At 45.0% G+C, this 16,045-nt stretch overlaps 1 protein-coding gene across 2 annotated transcripts in view; it reads left to right on the forward strand.

Moving 5' to 3' along the window:
• kcnt2b (potassium sodium-activated channel subfamily T member 2b) overlaps window positions 1-16,045 on the forward strand; it is a 98,530-nt gene that overhangs the window by 26,354 nt on the left and 56,131 nt on the right. For both annotated transcript variants that reach the window (XM_072675219.1, XM_072675220.1), the window contains exons 2-9: window positions 1,038-1,117; window positions 2,230-2,329; window positions 4,542-4,595; window positions 6,669-6,717; window positions 7,042-7,101; window positions 11,370-11,444; window positions 12,953-13,036; window positions 14,568-14,662. In XM_072675219.1, the coding sequence (XP_072531320.1) occupies window positions 1,038-1,117; window positions 2,230-2,329; window positions 4,542-4,595; window positions 6,669-6,717; window positions 7,042-7,101; window positions 11,370-11,444; window positions 12,953-13,036; window positions 14,568-14,662 (597 nt within the window). The remainder of the gene's footprint in view (window positions 1-1,037; window positions 1,118-2,229; window positions 2,330-4,541; window positions 4,596-6,668; window positions 6,718-7,041; window positions 7,102-11,369; window positions 11,445-12,952; window positions 13,037-14,567; window positions 14,663-16,045) is intronic.

Here is a 16,045-nt window from a genome sequence, read left to right on the forward strand (position 1 = left end):
GGTAGATGGCAGCGGTGGCTCAGTGGTTGGAGCACCGGTCTGTTGTTGGTTCGATACACGGGTGCTAGTGTTAGCTTTTCGCCTTTATAGCTTCGCTTCTGCCATGTTTCAGCAGCTGCGTTTAGCTCGAAAGGCTTTCACTAGTGGGCGGGGTTTATGTCCATTTTACTGGCATAAATATAATAAGTCAAGACTGTGATGTAACAGTTTTGAGGGTTTGAAATTTCTGGACCGCTTTTGGTTCTGCTGGACTTTCTGGAACTATAATTTTTAATCTCTTCAAGAAAAATACAGTTTTCCATTCTAAGGCACCTAGAAAACCAGTGTGTGTGTGTATATATGTGTGTGTGTATATGTGTGTGTGTGTGTGTGTGTGTTACTACGCCATTCTGTTTGCTCATGTGAAGGTACGTTCATCCAGGTTTACAGGGCATTAAACAGTCATGTAGAATAAATGGATGGTGATAATCTAGGCCTCTCCCTGGTTGTCATCTCATCCTGATGTCACGCAGATGTTTCTCCAGAGCAGGGCCACAACAGTGTTGTTGGCTAACGATGCTAATATGAGCCCATGCTGTTTACTTCCAGGCCACACAGGTGACTGACTGAAGTGGATCAGTTAGCAGGGCGAATGTTGACCGTCGGTGCAGAAAAGATCAGACTTGAGCAATCAGGCTGCTAATGTGAACGTGGCCTTGGTGGCACGAGCATCAGTAGCAGTTTCATCATTTGATGCGCTGCATTTAATGGAATGAGATAACGAGGCCAGCAGCTGCTGTCTGTGGTGAAGACCGTTTCCTCTCGAGGCCATTAGCCTTTAATACACACACACACACAAATACACACACACACACAAATACACACACACACGCCTTACCATAATAACTATACTTCACTAACTCTAACCCTTTCTCTCCTTTTTCCTTCCTTTCATGTATGTCTTCATCCTCTCATGCTGTCCTTCGTCTTCTCTCTCTCTCTCTCTCTCTCTCTCTCTCTCTCTCTCTCCCTGTCCTCCATGGGGGCCGGTCCCCCAGAGTGCAGGTAGAGTTCTATGTGAATGAGAACACATTCAAGGAACGCCTAAAGCTGTTCTTCATCAAAAACCAAAGATCCAGTGAGTTCCTCCTGCTGGTGGTCAGTGTGGTGGCCAGTGTGGTGGACAGTGTGGTGGTCAGTGTTGTGGTTAATGCGGTGTATAATGTGACTGCTGTGGTGGTTGCTGTGGTTCGTACCGGCCGCTGCTGCTTTGGGTGATGGTGGTTTTTTTGTTTCTTTTTTTTTCCTTGTTTGTGGTCAGTGTGGTGGACAGCATGGTGGTCAGTGTGGTGTATAGTGTGACTGCTGTGGTGGTTGATGTGGGTTATGGTGCTGCTTTGGGTTATGGTGGTGTTTTTTCTGTTTCTTTTTTTTCCCCTGTTTGTAGTCAGTGTTGTGGTCAGTGTGGTGGTCAGCATGGTGGTCAGTGTTGTGGTTAATGTGATTAATGTGGTTGATGTGGTTCATACCTGCCGCTGCTGCTTTGGGTGATGGTGGTGTTTTTCTGTTTTCAGTGTGGTGGTCAGTAGCGTGTCCCAACTGCTGCTTCTTTTTGTAGTGTTCTCCACACTTGTCAGTGTGGTGGTTAATGTGGTTTTCAGTGAAGCTCATGCCATGCCCAGAATGTTGCTACTTTTGGTGGTGGTGTTTGTTGTGGGTGCAGTGGTCAGTGTGGTGGTCAGTGTGGCTTATGTCATGTCCTAACTGCTTCTTCTTTTGGTGGTGGTGTTTTTCCTATTTTTTGTCCTGTGTGTGTGCGGCCAGTGTGGTGGTCAATATGCACCATACCATGCAAACCTCTGCTTCATTCTGTAGTGCTGTAGTGTTTATTCTTTTTTTCCTGTGTGTGTGGTCAGTCTGGTGGTCAGTGTGGCCCTTGCAATGTTTCAACTGCTGCCACTCTTTTGTGTTTGCTGTGTGTGATCAGTCTGGTGGACAGTGTGCTGGTCAATGTGGCTAATGCTGAATCTTTCTCTTTGCTTCTCTTGTGCATGTGGTCATTGTGGTGGTCAGTATGGCTCAGGCCATGTCCCGACTGCTGCTTCTTTCGAAGGTGGTGTTTGTCCCGAGTCGACATGGTTCCTTGGCCATTCCGCATGCTTTCTTTGTGCTGGTTTGTCCCCTGCTGTCTGTCCCTGTTTTGTGTCCCTGCCTGGTTTGGTCTTGATCTAATCTGTGTGGTCACTGCAGGTTTGAGAGTGCGCCTCTTCAACTTCTTCCTGAAGGTGGTGAGCTGCCTGCTCTACATCGTCCGAGTGCTGCTGGACGACCCGCGTGAACAGAGAGACTGGTGAGAGACGGGCCCGGGATTCCTTGATTCTGGAAATCCAGCCTACTGTAGACTGCTGCTACATGTTGCTATTGCAGTACACCTTAAAAAGCCAGTGGTTCCCATCCCTGGTCGGGATGGAGAACCGTGGTTCTACACATTTTAGTCTTTTCCCTGCCCTTGACACACCTTATCCAGCTAAGCTGCTAATTGATCCAACCCCTTAAACTCTAGGTGTATTATTTAGTTATTAATCCTCATGCAGAAACAGTGGTGATTGTGAGTCCCACAGGGTTCTATCATAGGACCTATGAAACTGATGATAATTATGACAGTACTGTAGTTATGAAAGTGAGGATGTGCCGGCTACAAGGTCTAGGGGGTTATCAAGCCCTTTCTGAGTAGAGCAGGAAGCCACTAAAATGTGAAGGACATGCAGGTGGTCTTCCTCCAGGACCAGGGTTGGGAACCACTGCCTTGAGGGTGAGCTATTTCAAGATCTTGACTCATCCATCCATTCATCCATCCATCCATCCATCCAGAGGACATCTGGGATGGGGGTTCCCTACTCGTAACCATCTGTTTCAACCCATGAAGAAGCTTAGTTTTTAAGCTTAATCAGGTATGGTGTGTAGTTCTGCGGGCCTCCACAGGTTGAAGAACTTTAGCAGACCGAGGGAGACAGGACCCGCTGTGAATTATTGTATGTGTGTGTGTGATCGAGGGCGAGAAAGTCAAGAACAGGTGAGGAAAGGGCAGAGCATGGCGAAAATAGGAAGCCGGACCCCCGGTGGGAGTGAGGAAGAGAGAAAGGCCGGCCCAAAGTGTTCTGAAAATTGAAGGTTTATCCTACAGAAAGAAAGCAGTGTCCCCCATTTAGAAGATATGGAGACAATAGAATATTCTTTTGACTTGATGAGGTGATTTATTTTAATTTATTTTAAGTAAGATCTGAAATAATAGAAGATCTAACGTAAGAAGATCTGAAATAATGAAATATCTAAAATGAGAAGATCTAAAGTAAGAAGATCTGAAATAATAGAAGATCTAAAATAAGAAGATCTGAAATAAGAAGATCTGAAATAAGATCTAAAATAATAGAATATCTAAAATAAGAAGATCTGAAATAAGATCTAAAATAAGAAGATCTGAAATAAGAAGATCTAAAATGAGAAGATCTGAAATAATAGAAGATCTAAAAGAAGATCTGAAATAATAGAAGATCTAACATAAGATCTGAAATAATGAAATATCTAAAATGAGAAGATCTAAAATAATAGAAGATCTAAAAAAAGATGATCTAAAATAAGAAGATCTGAATTAAGATCTAAAATAATAGAATACCTAAAATAAGAAGATCTGAAATAAGAAGATCTGAAATAAGAAGATCTGAAATAATAGAAGATCTAAAATAAGAAGATCTGAAATAAGATTATCTAAAATAAGAAGATCTGAAATAAGAAGATCTGACGTAAGAAGATCTGAAATAATGAAATATTTCAAATGAGAAGATCTAAAGTAAGAAGATCTGAAATAATGGAATATTTCAAATGAGAAGATCTAAAGTAAGAAGATCTGAAATAAGAAGATCTAAAGTAAGAATATCTGAAATAAGAAGATCTAGAATAAGAAGATCTGAAATAAGAAGATCTAGAATAAGAAGATCTGAAATAAGAAGATCTGAAATAAAGATGGTTAAACAGGGGCCCCTTCTGGGTAGCACACATATATGGGCCTAGATGGGACCCGTGTGGGATTAAGGTGGGCTGTAACAATGGTTTTCATTTTGGAAGCCCAACTGGGTTCCTGTAACAAAACACCTGTACAAACCCTTTCAGAGCCCATGTCCACCTGGAACCCATCTGGATCCCACCTAGTTCACGTTCGTTCCACCCACATAAGCATGTTGGCTAGATTATCCTCTAAACTCTTGACTTATCCAGTCACTGCCTGGGTTTGGAAATCTGTCAAGGTACAGCCCAGAACAGCTCAGTTCAGACCAGCGTAGATCCTTTACTGGTTGACGTGTTTGAGCAGGGAAAGCTCCAAACTGTGCTGGACCTTCGAACCTGAGTCTGAAACCGTTGGTCTAGGAGTTGGGAGGGAGGACTGAGGGTACACCAGAGGCAGAAAGGGTGAACTGGAAAAGATGGATGGGTCTTTAGATGTCGATACCGAGTGCCAGCCGCTGGTTCCGTCTTCATTTTTCTTTGTGTGTGTGTTTCCTCCCCAGCCCCGGCTGTCTCAGGCAGAATGCCTCTGCGCAGAACAAAAGCCACTTTGACTGGTAAGTACCTGCGAGTTGGAATGAAACGGCTGGAGACATTGGGCAGGGTCCAGAGGGGGCTGGCGGACAGATCGGCAGAGTTTCTTTAATGAGGGAAAAACAGAACATAATCGATCCGGACCATCCGTCTCCCGGAGCTCCCGCCGGACCTGCAGGCGCTGGCCCATTACGCAGCAATAATAATATATCCTCATTATATCTGAGTCAGTCCTGTCTCATACACACGGCCTCAGACCGGCCTGCTTAAAGCCATAGTTCCACGGCAAAAAATCAAGCAGCTGATCAGCTGAGACATGTTACACGTCTAAAGGTCATGGTCATTGGTCATGCTGGTCATGTTGGTCAATCAGCTTGGTCATGCTGGTCATGTTGATCAGTCAGCTTGGTCTTGCTGGTCATGCTGGTCAAACCAGCTTGGTCTTGCTGGTCGTGCTAGTCAACCAGCCTGGTTTTGCTGGTCATGCTGGTCAACCAGCTTGGGCTTTGCTGGACAGGCTGCTATAAGGTATAAGGTATGTTTCTGCCTGACCAGCTTAAGCTGGACAGGCTGTTTTTTCTTTCAGCAGGATTAGGAGCTTCCATTGCTTGTTAGCTACATTAGCATGGTAGCTCTAGCTGTTGGTAGCTCCAACAGAAGAAGCTTCAGAAACTTCAGACACCAAAGACGTTGAAGGACGTTGGATTTTATGCTTTTGCTGACCAGTGGCTTCAGATTGTACAGACAGCCGTTCGAGGCGTCAGACTGAACTCCCTGCTCGGCCTCCTGCTCGGCTGTAGTATTGATTTATTGACAGCTGAACACAGTTAAGGAGAAGGGGGCTTCCAATACGATAAGGAAGAGCTATTTTTAGCCAAGGATCCCTCTGATGCTTTGTGTCTGAGAGGAGAAAACAGCTGTGTGTGTGTGCTCACACAGCCATTAACCCTTCAAGCTGTTCCTCATGCTGCGCTTTGGTTTGCTGCGCCGTTACAGCCTCATTAATTTAGCCAAATTAATGCAGAACCATTCGGAGTCTATTCTTAACAAGACCCGCTGTTCACTTTCAATCAGCCTGGCGTTGGGGGGAACGTCCTTGCAGCACGGATATAAACGGGCCGCACATAAAAATGAACATATTCATCTTTTGAAGGCGGTGTTCGGACGTACACCTCCACTTTAAAGTGGAATCGCTTGTGGCATTAATACAGCTTTTGATTTAACACAGAATAATGACTATACAGCAATCAGCCATAACATTAGCACCACCTGCCTAATATTGAGTAGCCCCCCCCCCCCTTGTGCCGCCAATCTGACCATTTGAGGCATGTTCAGATGCCTCCACAAGACTTCTGAAGGCTCTGTAAGTCTTTTAAGTTCTGAGCATCAGTGAGCCTTAGGTGCCAATGACCCTGACCCTGTTGCCAGTTCACCGGTTGTCCTTTCTTGGAACACCTGTCTGATGTTCTAACCTTAGGCCCGCCCATTTTTTTCTGCCTCCGATTTCTCCCACTCACTGTTCGCTTGCCTTGCTGGCCAGTGTATCCACCTCTGGACAGATGCCATTGTAGATGGTACAGGTAATCAGTGTTTTCACCTGTCTCTTCACCTGTCTAATCTAACCGGTACTAATGTTATGGCTGTTTGGTGAAAAACGTTGATTATTTGGCTACAGTGGCACCTGTCAAAGGGTCAGATCTACATATTAGGCAGCATAAGAAGAGTTAAAGTACTGGGTGGAGCTCCACCATCCATCATTCCAGAGAACACAGTTCCTCCACTGCTCCACAGCTCAATGCTGGGGGGCTTTTTACCCCTCGAGTCCACGCCTGGCTAATGTTAAGGCGACCCCATCTGACATCTTCTCGGCTGATGGACGGTGTTGGGAGTACGGGTGCAAACTGAGTAGATCACATTTTTGGTCAAACTGTCGCTTTAAGTGTGTTTGGAAACTGTGAACTGTGAGATGAGGTCTCAAATCCTCGTCTCTACCCGAGCGTATCTGACATGTTTGTTTCTCTCTCTCTCTGTGTGTGTGTGTGTGTGTGTGTGTCGGTCGCTCTGTTTCCACAAAATAATGGCCCCTGTACCACAAGGTCCCTCATTATCTGGGTGAACAGACCTCTGCCGCTTTGGGCACTACAGGTCAGAACAATTAACCTTTTCCATACACACTCGCAAACACACACACAAATACACACACATGGCAGCTTGCAGGGCATCGCTGAAAGATACAGACAGGCCGATACAAGCATGCAGACTAAATGAATTCAGTTCACACTCAGACACAAACACAAACACACACACACACACTTTTTTTGTCCTCTTGATGTTTGGCCACTTGGCCCAGACATCGCTTTCACAGTAAGTGGCATTATGCCCAAGTCCACCCACTGCATCCTCCCACTCTTCCTCTGTCTGCTTTCTCATATCTCTCGTCTCTGTCGGTGTGTGTTCCCCTCCCACCAGGTGCTTGTGGCCTTCATCAGCTTTTCCGAAACCATGTTGCTGGTGTACCTCAGCTACAAGGTGAGTGCCCCACTGCACCATTGCCGTAGCTCCTATGGTATCACACGTTCTCCATTGCCACCGGGGTCCCACCAGGGTCAGCGAAGCAATGGGATGAGGAAGGGTTAAACATGAGCCCCATCTGGGTTGTACAGTGCACATGGGGCCTAGATGGAACATGGATAGAGCCCATTTGGGAAGCCCGACTGGGTCCCAGTAACAACACATGTGCAAAAAGCCCATGCCATTCAGAGCCCATGCCCAGCTGGAATCCACCTAGTCCATGTTGCACCCACATGAGCGGTCATACAGCTAATTGTGGTGCTGACGAGCTGAGCATGCTTCCAGAACTCTCCAGGACCTTAATTAACACTATATGTTCCAGTTGATCATTCCAAGGGAAAACCAATTTATACACTATTTGGACAAAAATATTGGGACACCTGCTCAATTATTGTGACTTGAAGCATTGCTGTGAGGATTTGATTGCATTCAGCGGCAAGAGCGTCAGTGACGTCAAAATGTTGGATGATGATCACCGCCTCACCTCATCCCCAGCTCAACCCAAAAGTATTAGAAAATATTAGATGGTGCACCAACCATCTTTCCAGAGAACACAGTTCCTCCACTGGTCCACAGCTCAATCCTGGGGGGCTTTATTTCCCTCTATCCCACACCTGGCATTAGGCAGCATGGTGCCAAAAAGGTTATGTTTTTTTATCGATTCTATTGGCAGTACTTCTCTACAGGGACTAGATAGGCTGTCCATGTGTGCATTTACACATCTGTGTCAGCAGTGGGTGTATTCGATAGAAGAGGTGTCCACAAACTTTTCCAGACCTTTCTTTGGAACATGTTGGAGCAGAACAATAACCACAGCCAACAAAGTCCACAGGGGTTCCACATTTGAGCCCTTTTCCATCTGTCAGCACATCCGAACCAAGCAATCAAGAACACCAGCCCTCAATTCTGACTTCGCCACCTCCACAATTGCTCACTTGCTGAGGGAAATCTGGGGCGGCGTAATTTAAAGAAAAGGGAACGGTCTGACCTCCTGAACATGTGAGTCAGCACAAATTGACGCCAGAGTAGGTAGAGTGCTAGCTAGCTTAATTACAGCCAAGCAAGCCATTTACATTTACGGCATTTAGCTGACGCTCTTGTCTTGGGCGACTTACGCGTCCATGTGACATCATGTTACACACACTGGCAAGCTAGAGGTTCTAGCTTGTGTAGCGTCCTGAGCGAACCCTTAACTGCCGTCTAGAACCTGAACCTTCTTGCCTTTTTTGATGCAAAGTCATCAGTTATATCATCCTGTCCTTCTCCATCTTTCACGTTCCAATGGAAGACTGGCCATTGGAAAGTTCGGGAACTGCCCCCCTAACAGACGCCTGTGCTGACCAACATCCAACTAGGAGTGACATGGGGAGGAAATGCCATCAGCCCACCCCTGAGAGCACAAGGCCAGTTGTGCTCTCTCTGACTCCGACTGCTGATGGCAGCCCCTTAATTAATGAGCCTATTTCTGGCTCATAGTCCCATGGTGCCCATACCTAAATTCACCACTGGTTACACATGTAAGACTTGTCCGACCAGAGAATCAAACCCTAGTCTGTAATCCACAACGCTACACCAACCACCGTAGCTAACCACAGTACATCTGCACCTAGGGAGGCTGGGAGGCCTCGAAAATGTGGGCTGTCCGTAGGGTCCCTAAAGCCTGGGTGAGGAAACGCTATTGTTGAATGTGTCAATGCGACTTCAGCTCAGGTGCAAACGCTTAGCGTGACTCTCCTCAGCGTTGAAGCCAGGATCAAAGGAGGAGGGGAGGATGGAGGAGGAGGAGAAGGAGGAGGAGGAAGATAAGAGCAGGTATATGAGAGAGAGAGACATGTGTACCAATCAGTACTTTTGTTTTTTGAGAGCTCTTGTGCTGGCCGAGTAAGTGGGGGAACGGAGCGAGAGGCGTGCTCTTCCCTTTCAGAGCCTTTGAGTTTCATGCCTGCTTTGAAGTTGGCCTCAGATTCTTCCTGAGATTAATGGAGTCTGCTGCTGCCGCTTCCCTCAAGCGTCCCTCTGTCTCACTGTCTCCGTCTCCGTCTCTCCCTGCTCTCCCTGGGCTGCATTGATTCCTGGCGAAATGAACAAGTCTTCTACACCCATGTCTGGGACAGTGGTGGGTCAGGTTCACAGGACACGTGCACAACACACCAGCACCTCTTTTTCCGAACTGTTGGTCATCATGCAACCAACGCGCTCTGAGGAAAGCGCCGTGTACCAGCAGACGCCAGTCCGGCCAGCATTGTGGGGAGAATTTGACATTTACCCACCCTAGAGAGAGCAAGGCCAACCGTGCTCTCTCTGGGCCCCAACTTTAGATACCTACTATTGAGAGAATCAAACCTTGGTAAGGAAACAGGCTACAGCATGTAAATATGACGTAATTGCGGCACAGACATGCAAATTAGCGCATTGCGTCATCTAGAGACGCCTGGAGACACTTTTCCAGCAGGCTTTTGCTACTTCCCTCTGGAAGCAGTCGGCAACACTGCTGGGTAGAGACTCTGTACCCACCGTGACCCTGCTGAGGAACAAGCGAATGAGAAGATTAGTGAATGATTAGGGTTGTTTTTGTGTTTGTTTGTTTGCTAAATAAATCAAATAAATAACTGACCTGAAACACAACCTCATTGAGCTCGTTGTGAAATGACTTGTCAAACTCTTCCTCTGCCTGTTTAATCATGAAGGAGAGAGGTTCACGAGTCACTGCACAAGAAAAACAATCAGGGGGAAAATAAGGAACTGTTAGTAGAAGCTCCAGCAGAGCTTCAGTGAGTGCTCTGCTCCCATGACCAACACAAAGATATGGCCCAGTATTCGGAGAATTCAGCAGTAATGCTAAAATATAGTCAAATAGTGATTATTATCTAAAATATATTATATAGTAAAAACGGAAAGTGGAAATAATTGGCCAAAGAAGGCCCAGCTTGGGCACAAGGAAGCCATACAGCCAGTGAGCTACCTAAATTAGTCAGATAACTAACTAGCTAGCTAGCTAACACAATTATTTACATATGTTAGCTACCTATATTAGTTACAAAACTAATTAGCTATGATTTGGGTGGAGCTACCTAAATTAGTTAGCTGAACAACTAGCTAACTAGCTAACATAACTGTTTGCATGAGTGAGCTGAGCTAACTATCTAGCTAGCTAACTCCATTGTTTACATCATTTGGGTGAATTTTTTAAGAGAACTTAAAAACTAACTAGCTAGTTAACACTAGTCAGTTAACTAAATTAGTTAGAAACCTACTAACTACCTATCTAGCTAACACAATTGTTTACATGATTTGAGCAAAGCTACCTAAATTAGTTAGCTAAATGACTAGATAACTAGCTATCATGATTGTTTACATCATTTGGGTGTAGCTACCTAAATTAGTTAGCTAAACAACTAGCTAGCTAGCTAGCTAACACGATTGTTAGTTAGAAAGCTAACTATCTATTTAGCTATCACAATTGTTTGACTACATGATTTGGGTGGAGCTACCAAAATTAGTTAAAAAACCTTAAAAAACCACCATTGTTTACATGAGTCAGCTACCTAAATTAGTTAGAAAATGAACTAGCTAGCAAGCTAACGTGGTTGTTTACATGATTTGGGTACAGCTACCTAAATTCATTAGAAAACTAAGTAGCTAACTACCTAACAGGATTGTTTACACATGTAAGACGCCTAAATTAGTTAGAAAGCTTAGAAAGCTAACTAGCTATCGTGAGTGATTACAAGATTGGGGTGGAGCTAGCTAAAGTAGTCAGAAAACTAGCTAGCAATCTAACATTATAGTTTACATGATTTGCATGTAGCTACCTAAATTTGTTAGAAAATGACCTAGCTAGCTAGCTAACACGATTGCTTGCAGGATTTGGGTGTAGCTACCTAATTTTATTTATTTCTTCCAATTAACCCCTCAGTTCATATTCTCCCCCTAAGCACAATGAAGACGTATTTTAATGACAAGTGTAAACAGAATCCGGTCAAAGTGGATCCAGATACTATCCAGATAATGGCAGGTGTCACAGGCCGCTACCCACAGCGAGAGGGGTAGGGTGGAGGCTTTTGGGTGGAGCGGGACACATTTGGTCACTATAGGCTTTAGCCCATTTCAGCAGCTTCTAATGCAGGTTGACCTTTTCCCCCTCGTCCTTCCCAACTGGGTCCTACAGGCGGGGATATCCCCCTCCCCCAAACACACTGACCCTGGCCTTCTTCCTGTGTTTCCAGGGCAACGTGTGGGAGCAAGTGTTGCGCGTCCCGTTCATCCTGGAGATGATCAGTGCCGTCCCCTTCGTTATCACTGTGAGTGTCCACTCTGGCTTCTTACGCAAGCAGCACAAAGCACTTCTCACTGCCCACACTGAGACACAACGTAAGGGCTGTGTTAAAGGAATGGTTGCCTGAACTGCGGACCTTACGCAATTTTCCTCTTGACCCAAATGCAGCCGAAAAGCCAAGTGTGGTGTCCAGAGTTTTTTCCGCTGTAGTGTTGCTCCCGAGTACACCAACTACACAATACACTTTACTAGCCATTCCTGCTTTGTCCTTCCATTCACTGGTCACTTACATCATCAAACTCATTTAACATCTTAGCAACCACCTAGAAACACATTAACAACACAATAGCACCCACTTAGCACCACATTAGCAACATCCTGGGGCACCCTAGCAACCAACAAGGAACGCATTAACAACACCAAAGTACCAAAATAAGTAACAAATTAGCAACCTCGTAGGACGCCCTAGTAAACACATGAAGAACCCTAAGAATACCCTAGCAACTAACTTGAATACCATAACAACCACCAATAAAGACCTTAACAACACCATAGCACCACCACTTAGCACTACATTAGCGACAACCTGGGGCACTCTAGCAACCTGAAATACCACAGCAACCACTATATCAACCACCTAGCAACACTATATAGCAATACCATAGCAACCACATCAGCAACACCAAAGTACAAAAATAAGTAACACATTAGCAACCTTCTTGGACACCCTAGAAAACACATAAAGGACCATAAGCATACTCTAGCAACTAACTTGAATACCATAACAACCACCAATAAAGACCTTAACAACACCATAGCACCACCACTTAGCACTACATTAGCGACAACCTGGGGCACCCTAGCAACCTGAAATACCACAGCAACCACTATATCAACCACCAATAAACACCTTAACAACACCATAGCACCACCACTTAGCACTACATTAGCGACAACCTGGGGCACCCTAGCAACCTGAAATATCACAGCAACCACGATATCAACCACCTAGCAACATTATATAGCAATACCATAGCAACCACATCAGCAACACCAAAGTACAAAAATAAGTAACACATTAGCAACCTTCTCGGACACCCTAGAAAACACATAAAGGACCATAAGCATACTCTAGCAACTAACTTGAATACCATAACAACCACCAATAAAGACCTTAACAACACCATAGCACCACCACTTAGCACTACATTAGCGACAACCTGGGGCACCCTAGCAACCTGAAATACCACAGCAACCACTATATCAACCACCTAGCAACACTGAATAGCAATACCGTAGCAACCACATAGCACCACATTAGCGACAACCTGGGGCACCCTAGCAACCTAAAATACCACAGCTACCACTATATCAACCACCTAGAAACATTATATAGCAATACCATAGCAACCACTTCAGGCAGTGCGCTTCCTAAGTTCTAGTTCCGTATGTTATTACTTGATCACGCTGGAAATTTCTGGAATTTTGGAATGCCGTTCCGTAAATGGGAATTCTCTCTGTGTTTTCTGGCAGGTGATTTTGCCCTCTCTCCGAAGCCTCTTCATCCCCGTCTTTCTGAACTGCTGGCTGGCCAAACACGCCCTGGAGAACATGATCGTGAGCACAACAAATGTTGCTGTTGTTTTCCCTGTGGATTTTGCCCTCAGATTTCTCTCCCCGTCTACCTGTTTCTCCTCTGTGTCTGTCCGGGAAAAGCAAGGCTCTCAGAGCACAAAGTGCAAATTAGTAAAATTGACATACAGTCCGAACAGCGTGAGACTAATTGCAATTAGGCGCATTAGCATGAACTCCAGCTGAAATCAGAGCTGCTGGTTCGTGTTTTTTCCCCATTTTTTTTTAAATGAGGATGATTGCAGTGAGCAGACTGAATTGTAATCTGCGGAGCTTCTCCCTTTGAAGGCTGAAAGCCGTGGAAAAGACTTGGAATAGAAGGAGAGTGCTCGCGCTGATAATCCTGTTAATGAAATATCAGTGGCTGGCGTCGCCTTTAAAAATGTTATTAGTGCATATCTGTGTCTTTTCTGCCGTGTTCCCTTTCTCTCTCTCTCTCGTTCCACTCTTTCCGTAAGCCGCTGTAAGCCTCTCCCGACCCGTCTGACTGTTAAAGTGATTTCCGGAGGCTTCCACTGGCTTTTCCTGACATTTACGTTCCGCTGCTGAGTATTTAATTTACGCTCCTGTAGGCCGGCTCTCTAATTATAGTGCTCTTCAATAATTCAGGATTCCAAAAACTTCTTCTTTTAGGATTTGTGATCCTGTTTTTGGACATTCTTACAATCTTTAAATCTTAACATTTTAGATATTATTGTATTATATCACTATATTGTAGTTAAGTAATAAATTCCACACTGTTACACCTCTGACCAGTAACACATTCCACACTGTTACACCACTGACCACTAACATACTCCACACCGTTACACCACTGACCTGTAACACACTCCATACTGTTACACCACTGACCCCTAACACATTTCACACTGTTACACCTCTGACGTGTAACACATTCCACACCGTTACACCACTGACCTGTAACACACTCCACACTGTTACACCATTGACCTGTAATATATTTCACACTGTTACACCACTGACCACTAACATACTCCACACTGTTACACCACTGAACTGTAACATATTTCACACTGTTACACCACTGACCACTAACATACTCCACACTGTTACACCACTGACCACTAACATACTCCACACTGTTTCACCACTGACCTGTAGCACATTTCACACTGTTACACTACTGACGTGTAACACATTCCACAATGTTACACCTCTGACCAGTAACATACTCCACACTGTTACACCACTGACCTGTAGCACATTTCACACTGCCAAACCACTGACCTGTAACACACTCCTCACTGTTCCACCACTGACCACTAACATACTCTATACTGTTACACCACTGACAACTAAATTCCAGTTTTCAGATCCAAACCTTCAGAATTATAGTTTGCAGTGATTAGATTGTTAAGAAAAGGATCACAAATCTTTTTTAGTATTTGGAGAGATTTTAGAATCTCACATTCTTTTAAATGTGTGGATTAATCAGTGATTAAAACCTTCAAGTTAATGCAGAAAAATATACTTATTCAATGTGTGTGTGTTTCAGAATGACCTGCACAGAGCCATCCAGCGCACCCACTCAGCCATGTTCAACCAGGTGCTTATCCTTATCAGCACCCTCCTCTGCCTCATCTTCACCTGGTAAGAGGGAGAGAGTCTTACTCTTACTTTACACTGTTACACCAATGACCACTAACATACTCTACACGGTTACACCACTGATCACTAACACACTCCACACTGTTACACCACTGATCACTAACATACTCCACACTGTTACACCATTGACCACCAAGATACTCCATACTGTTACACCACTGACCACTAACATACTCCACACTGTTACACCACTGACCACTAACATATTCCACACTGTTACACCACTGACCACCAAGATACTCCACACTGTTACACCATTGACCACCAAGATACTCCACACTGTTACACCACTGATCACTAACATACTCCACACTGTTACACCACTGACCACTAACGTACTCCACACTGTTACACCACTGACCACTAACATACTCCACACTGTTACACCACTGATCACTGACCACTAAGATACTCTACGCTGTTACACAACTGACCAATAAGATACTCCACACACAGAGAGACAGAGAGAGATAGGGAGAGAGAGAGGGAGAATAATAGAGAGAGAGGAGATATTGGATCAAACAGTAAGCTTGTCATTACTGTTCAGGATGCAGCTATGTGTGTGTGTGTGTGTGTGTCACAGAGAGGTAGCGAGAGAGAGAGAGAGAGAGAGGTTGCTATGGCATTAGTAGATTAGTGGTGGGGAGGAGCTGAGTGTGTGTTGGGTATCGGTGGGTTTGTAAAACTGGAAGGGGGACGGGGGGCTGTGGCCTTTTCACTGTTGACAGCCGAGTGTTTATTCTAACTGCCCCCTCAGCACTGATCAAACACACTGGAGCTCACACACACACAGCATACACTTTGATAAGCCACACAAACACACACACACACACATGCAAATCCCTCAGAACCTTTTGATTTTAAAGTTCAGATAGATCCATATTACACCTGTTTAACCCTGACCCTCTCTCTCTCTCTCCTTCTCGCCCTGTCTCTCGCCCTTCTTTTTTCCACTTCCACTCTTCTATTCTGTTTCATTCTCTCTCTCCCCCCTCTCTCTTTCTCTCCATCGTTTCCCTCTCTCTCTCTCTCCATCGTTTCCCTCTCTCTCTCTCTCTCCATCGTTTCCCTCTCTCTCTGTCTCTCTCTCTCTCTCCATCGTTTCCCTCTCTCTCTCTCTCTCTCTCTCTCTCTCCATCGTTTCCCTCTCTCTCTCTCCCATTCTTTTTTCCTATCTCTCTCTCTATATATCCTTTCTCTCTCTCCCTCCCCTCTCTCTCTCTCTCTCCATCGTTTCCCCCCTCTCTCCCTCTCTCTCTCTCTCTATATATATATATATCCTTTCTCTCTCTCTCTCCCTCTCTCTCTCTCTCTCTATATATATATATATCCTTTTTCTTTCTCTCTCTCTCTCTCTCTCTCTGT

This window comes from Salminus brasiliensis, chromosome 3 (genome assembly GCF_030463535.1).
Source record: "Salminus brasiliensis chromosome 3, fSalBra1.hap2, whole genome shotgun sequence".
NCBI classification, from domain to species: domain Eukaryota; kingdom Metazoa; phylum Chordata; class Actinopteri; order Characiformes; family Bryconidae; genus Salminus; species Salminus brasiliensis.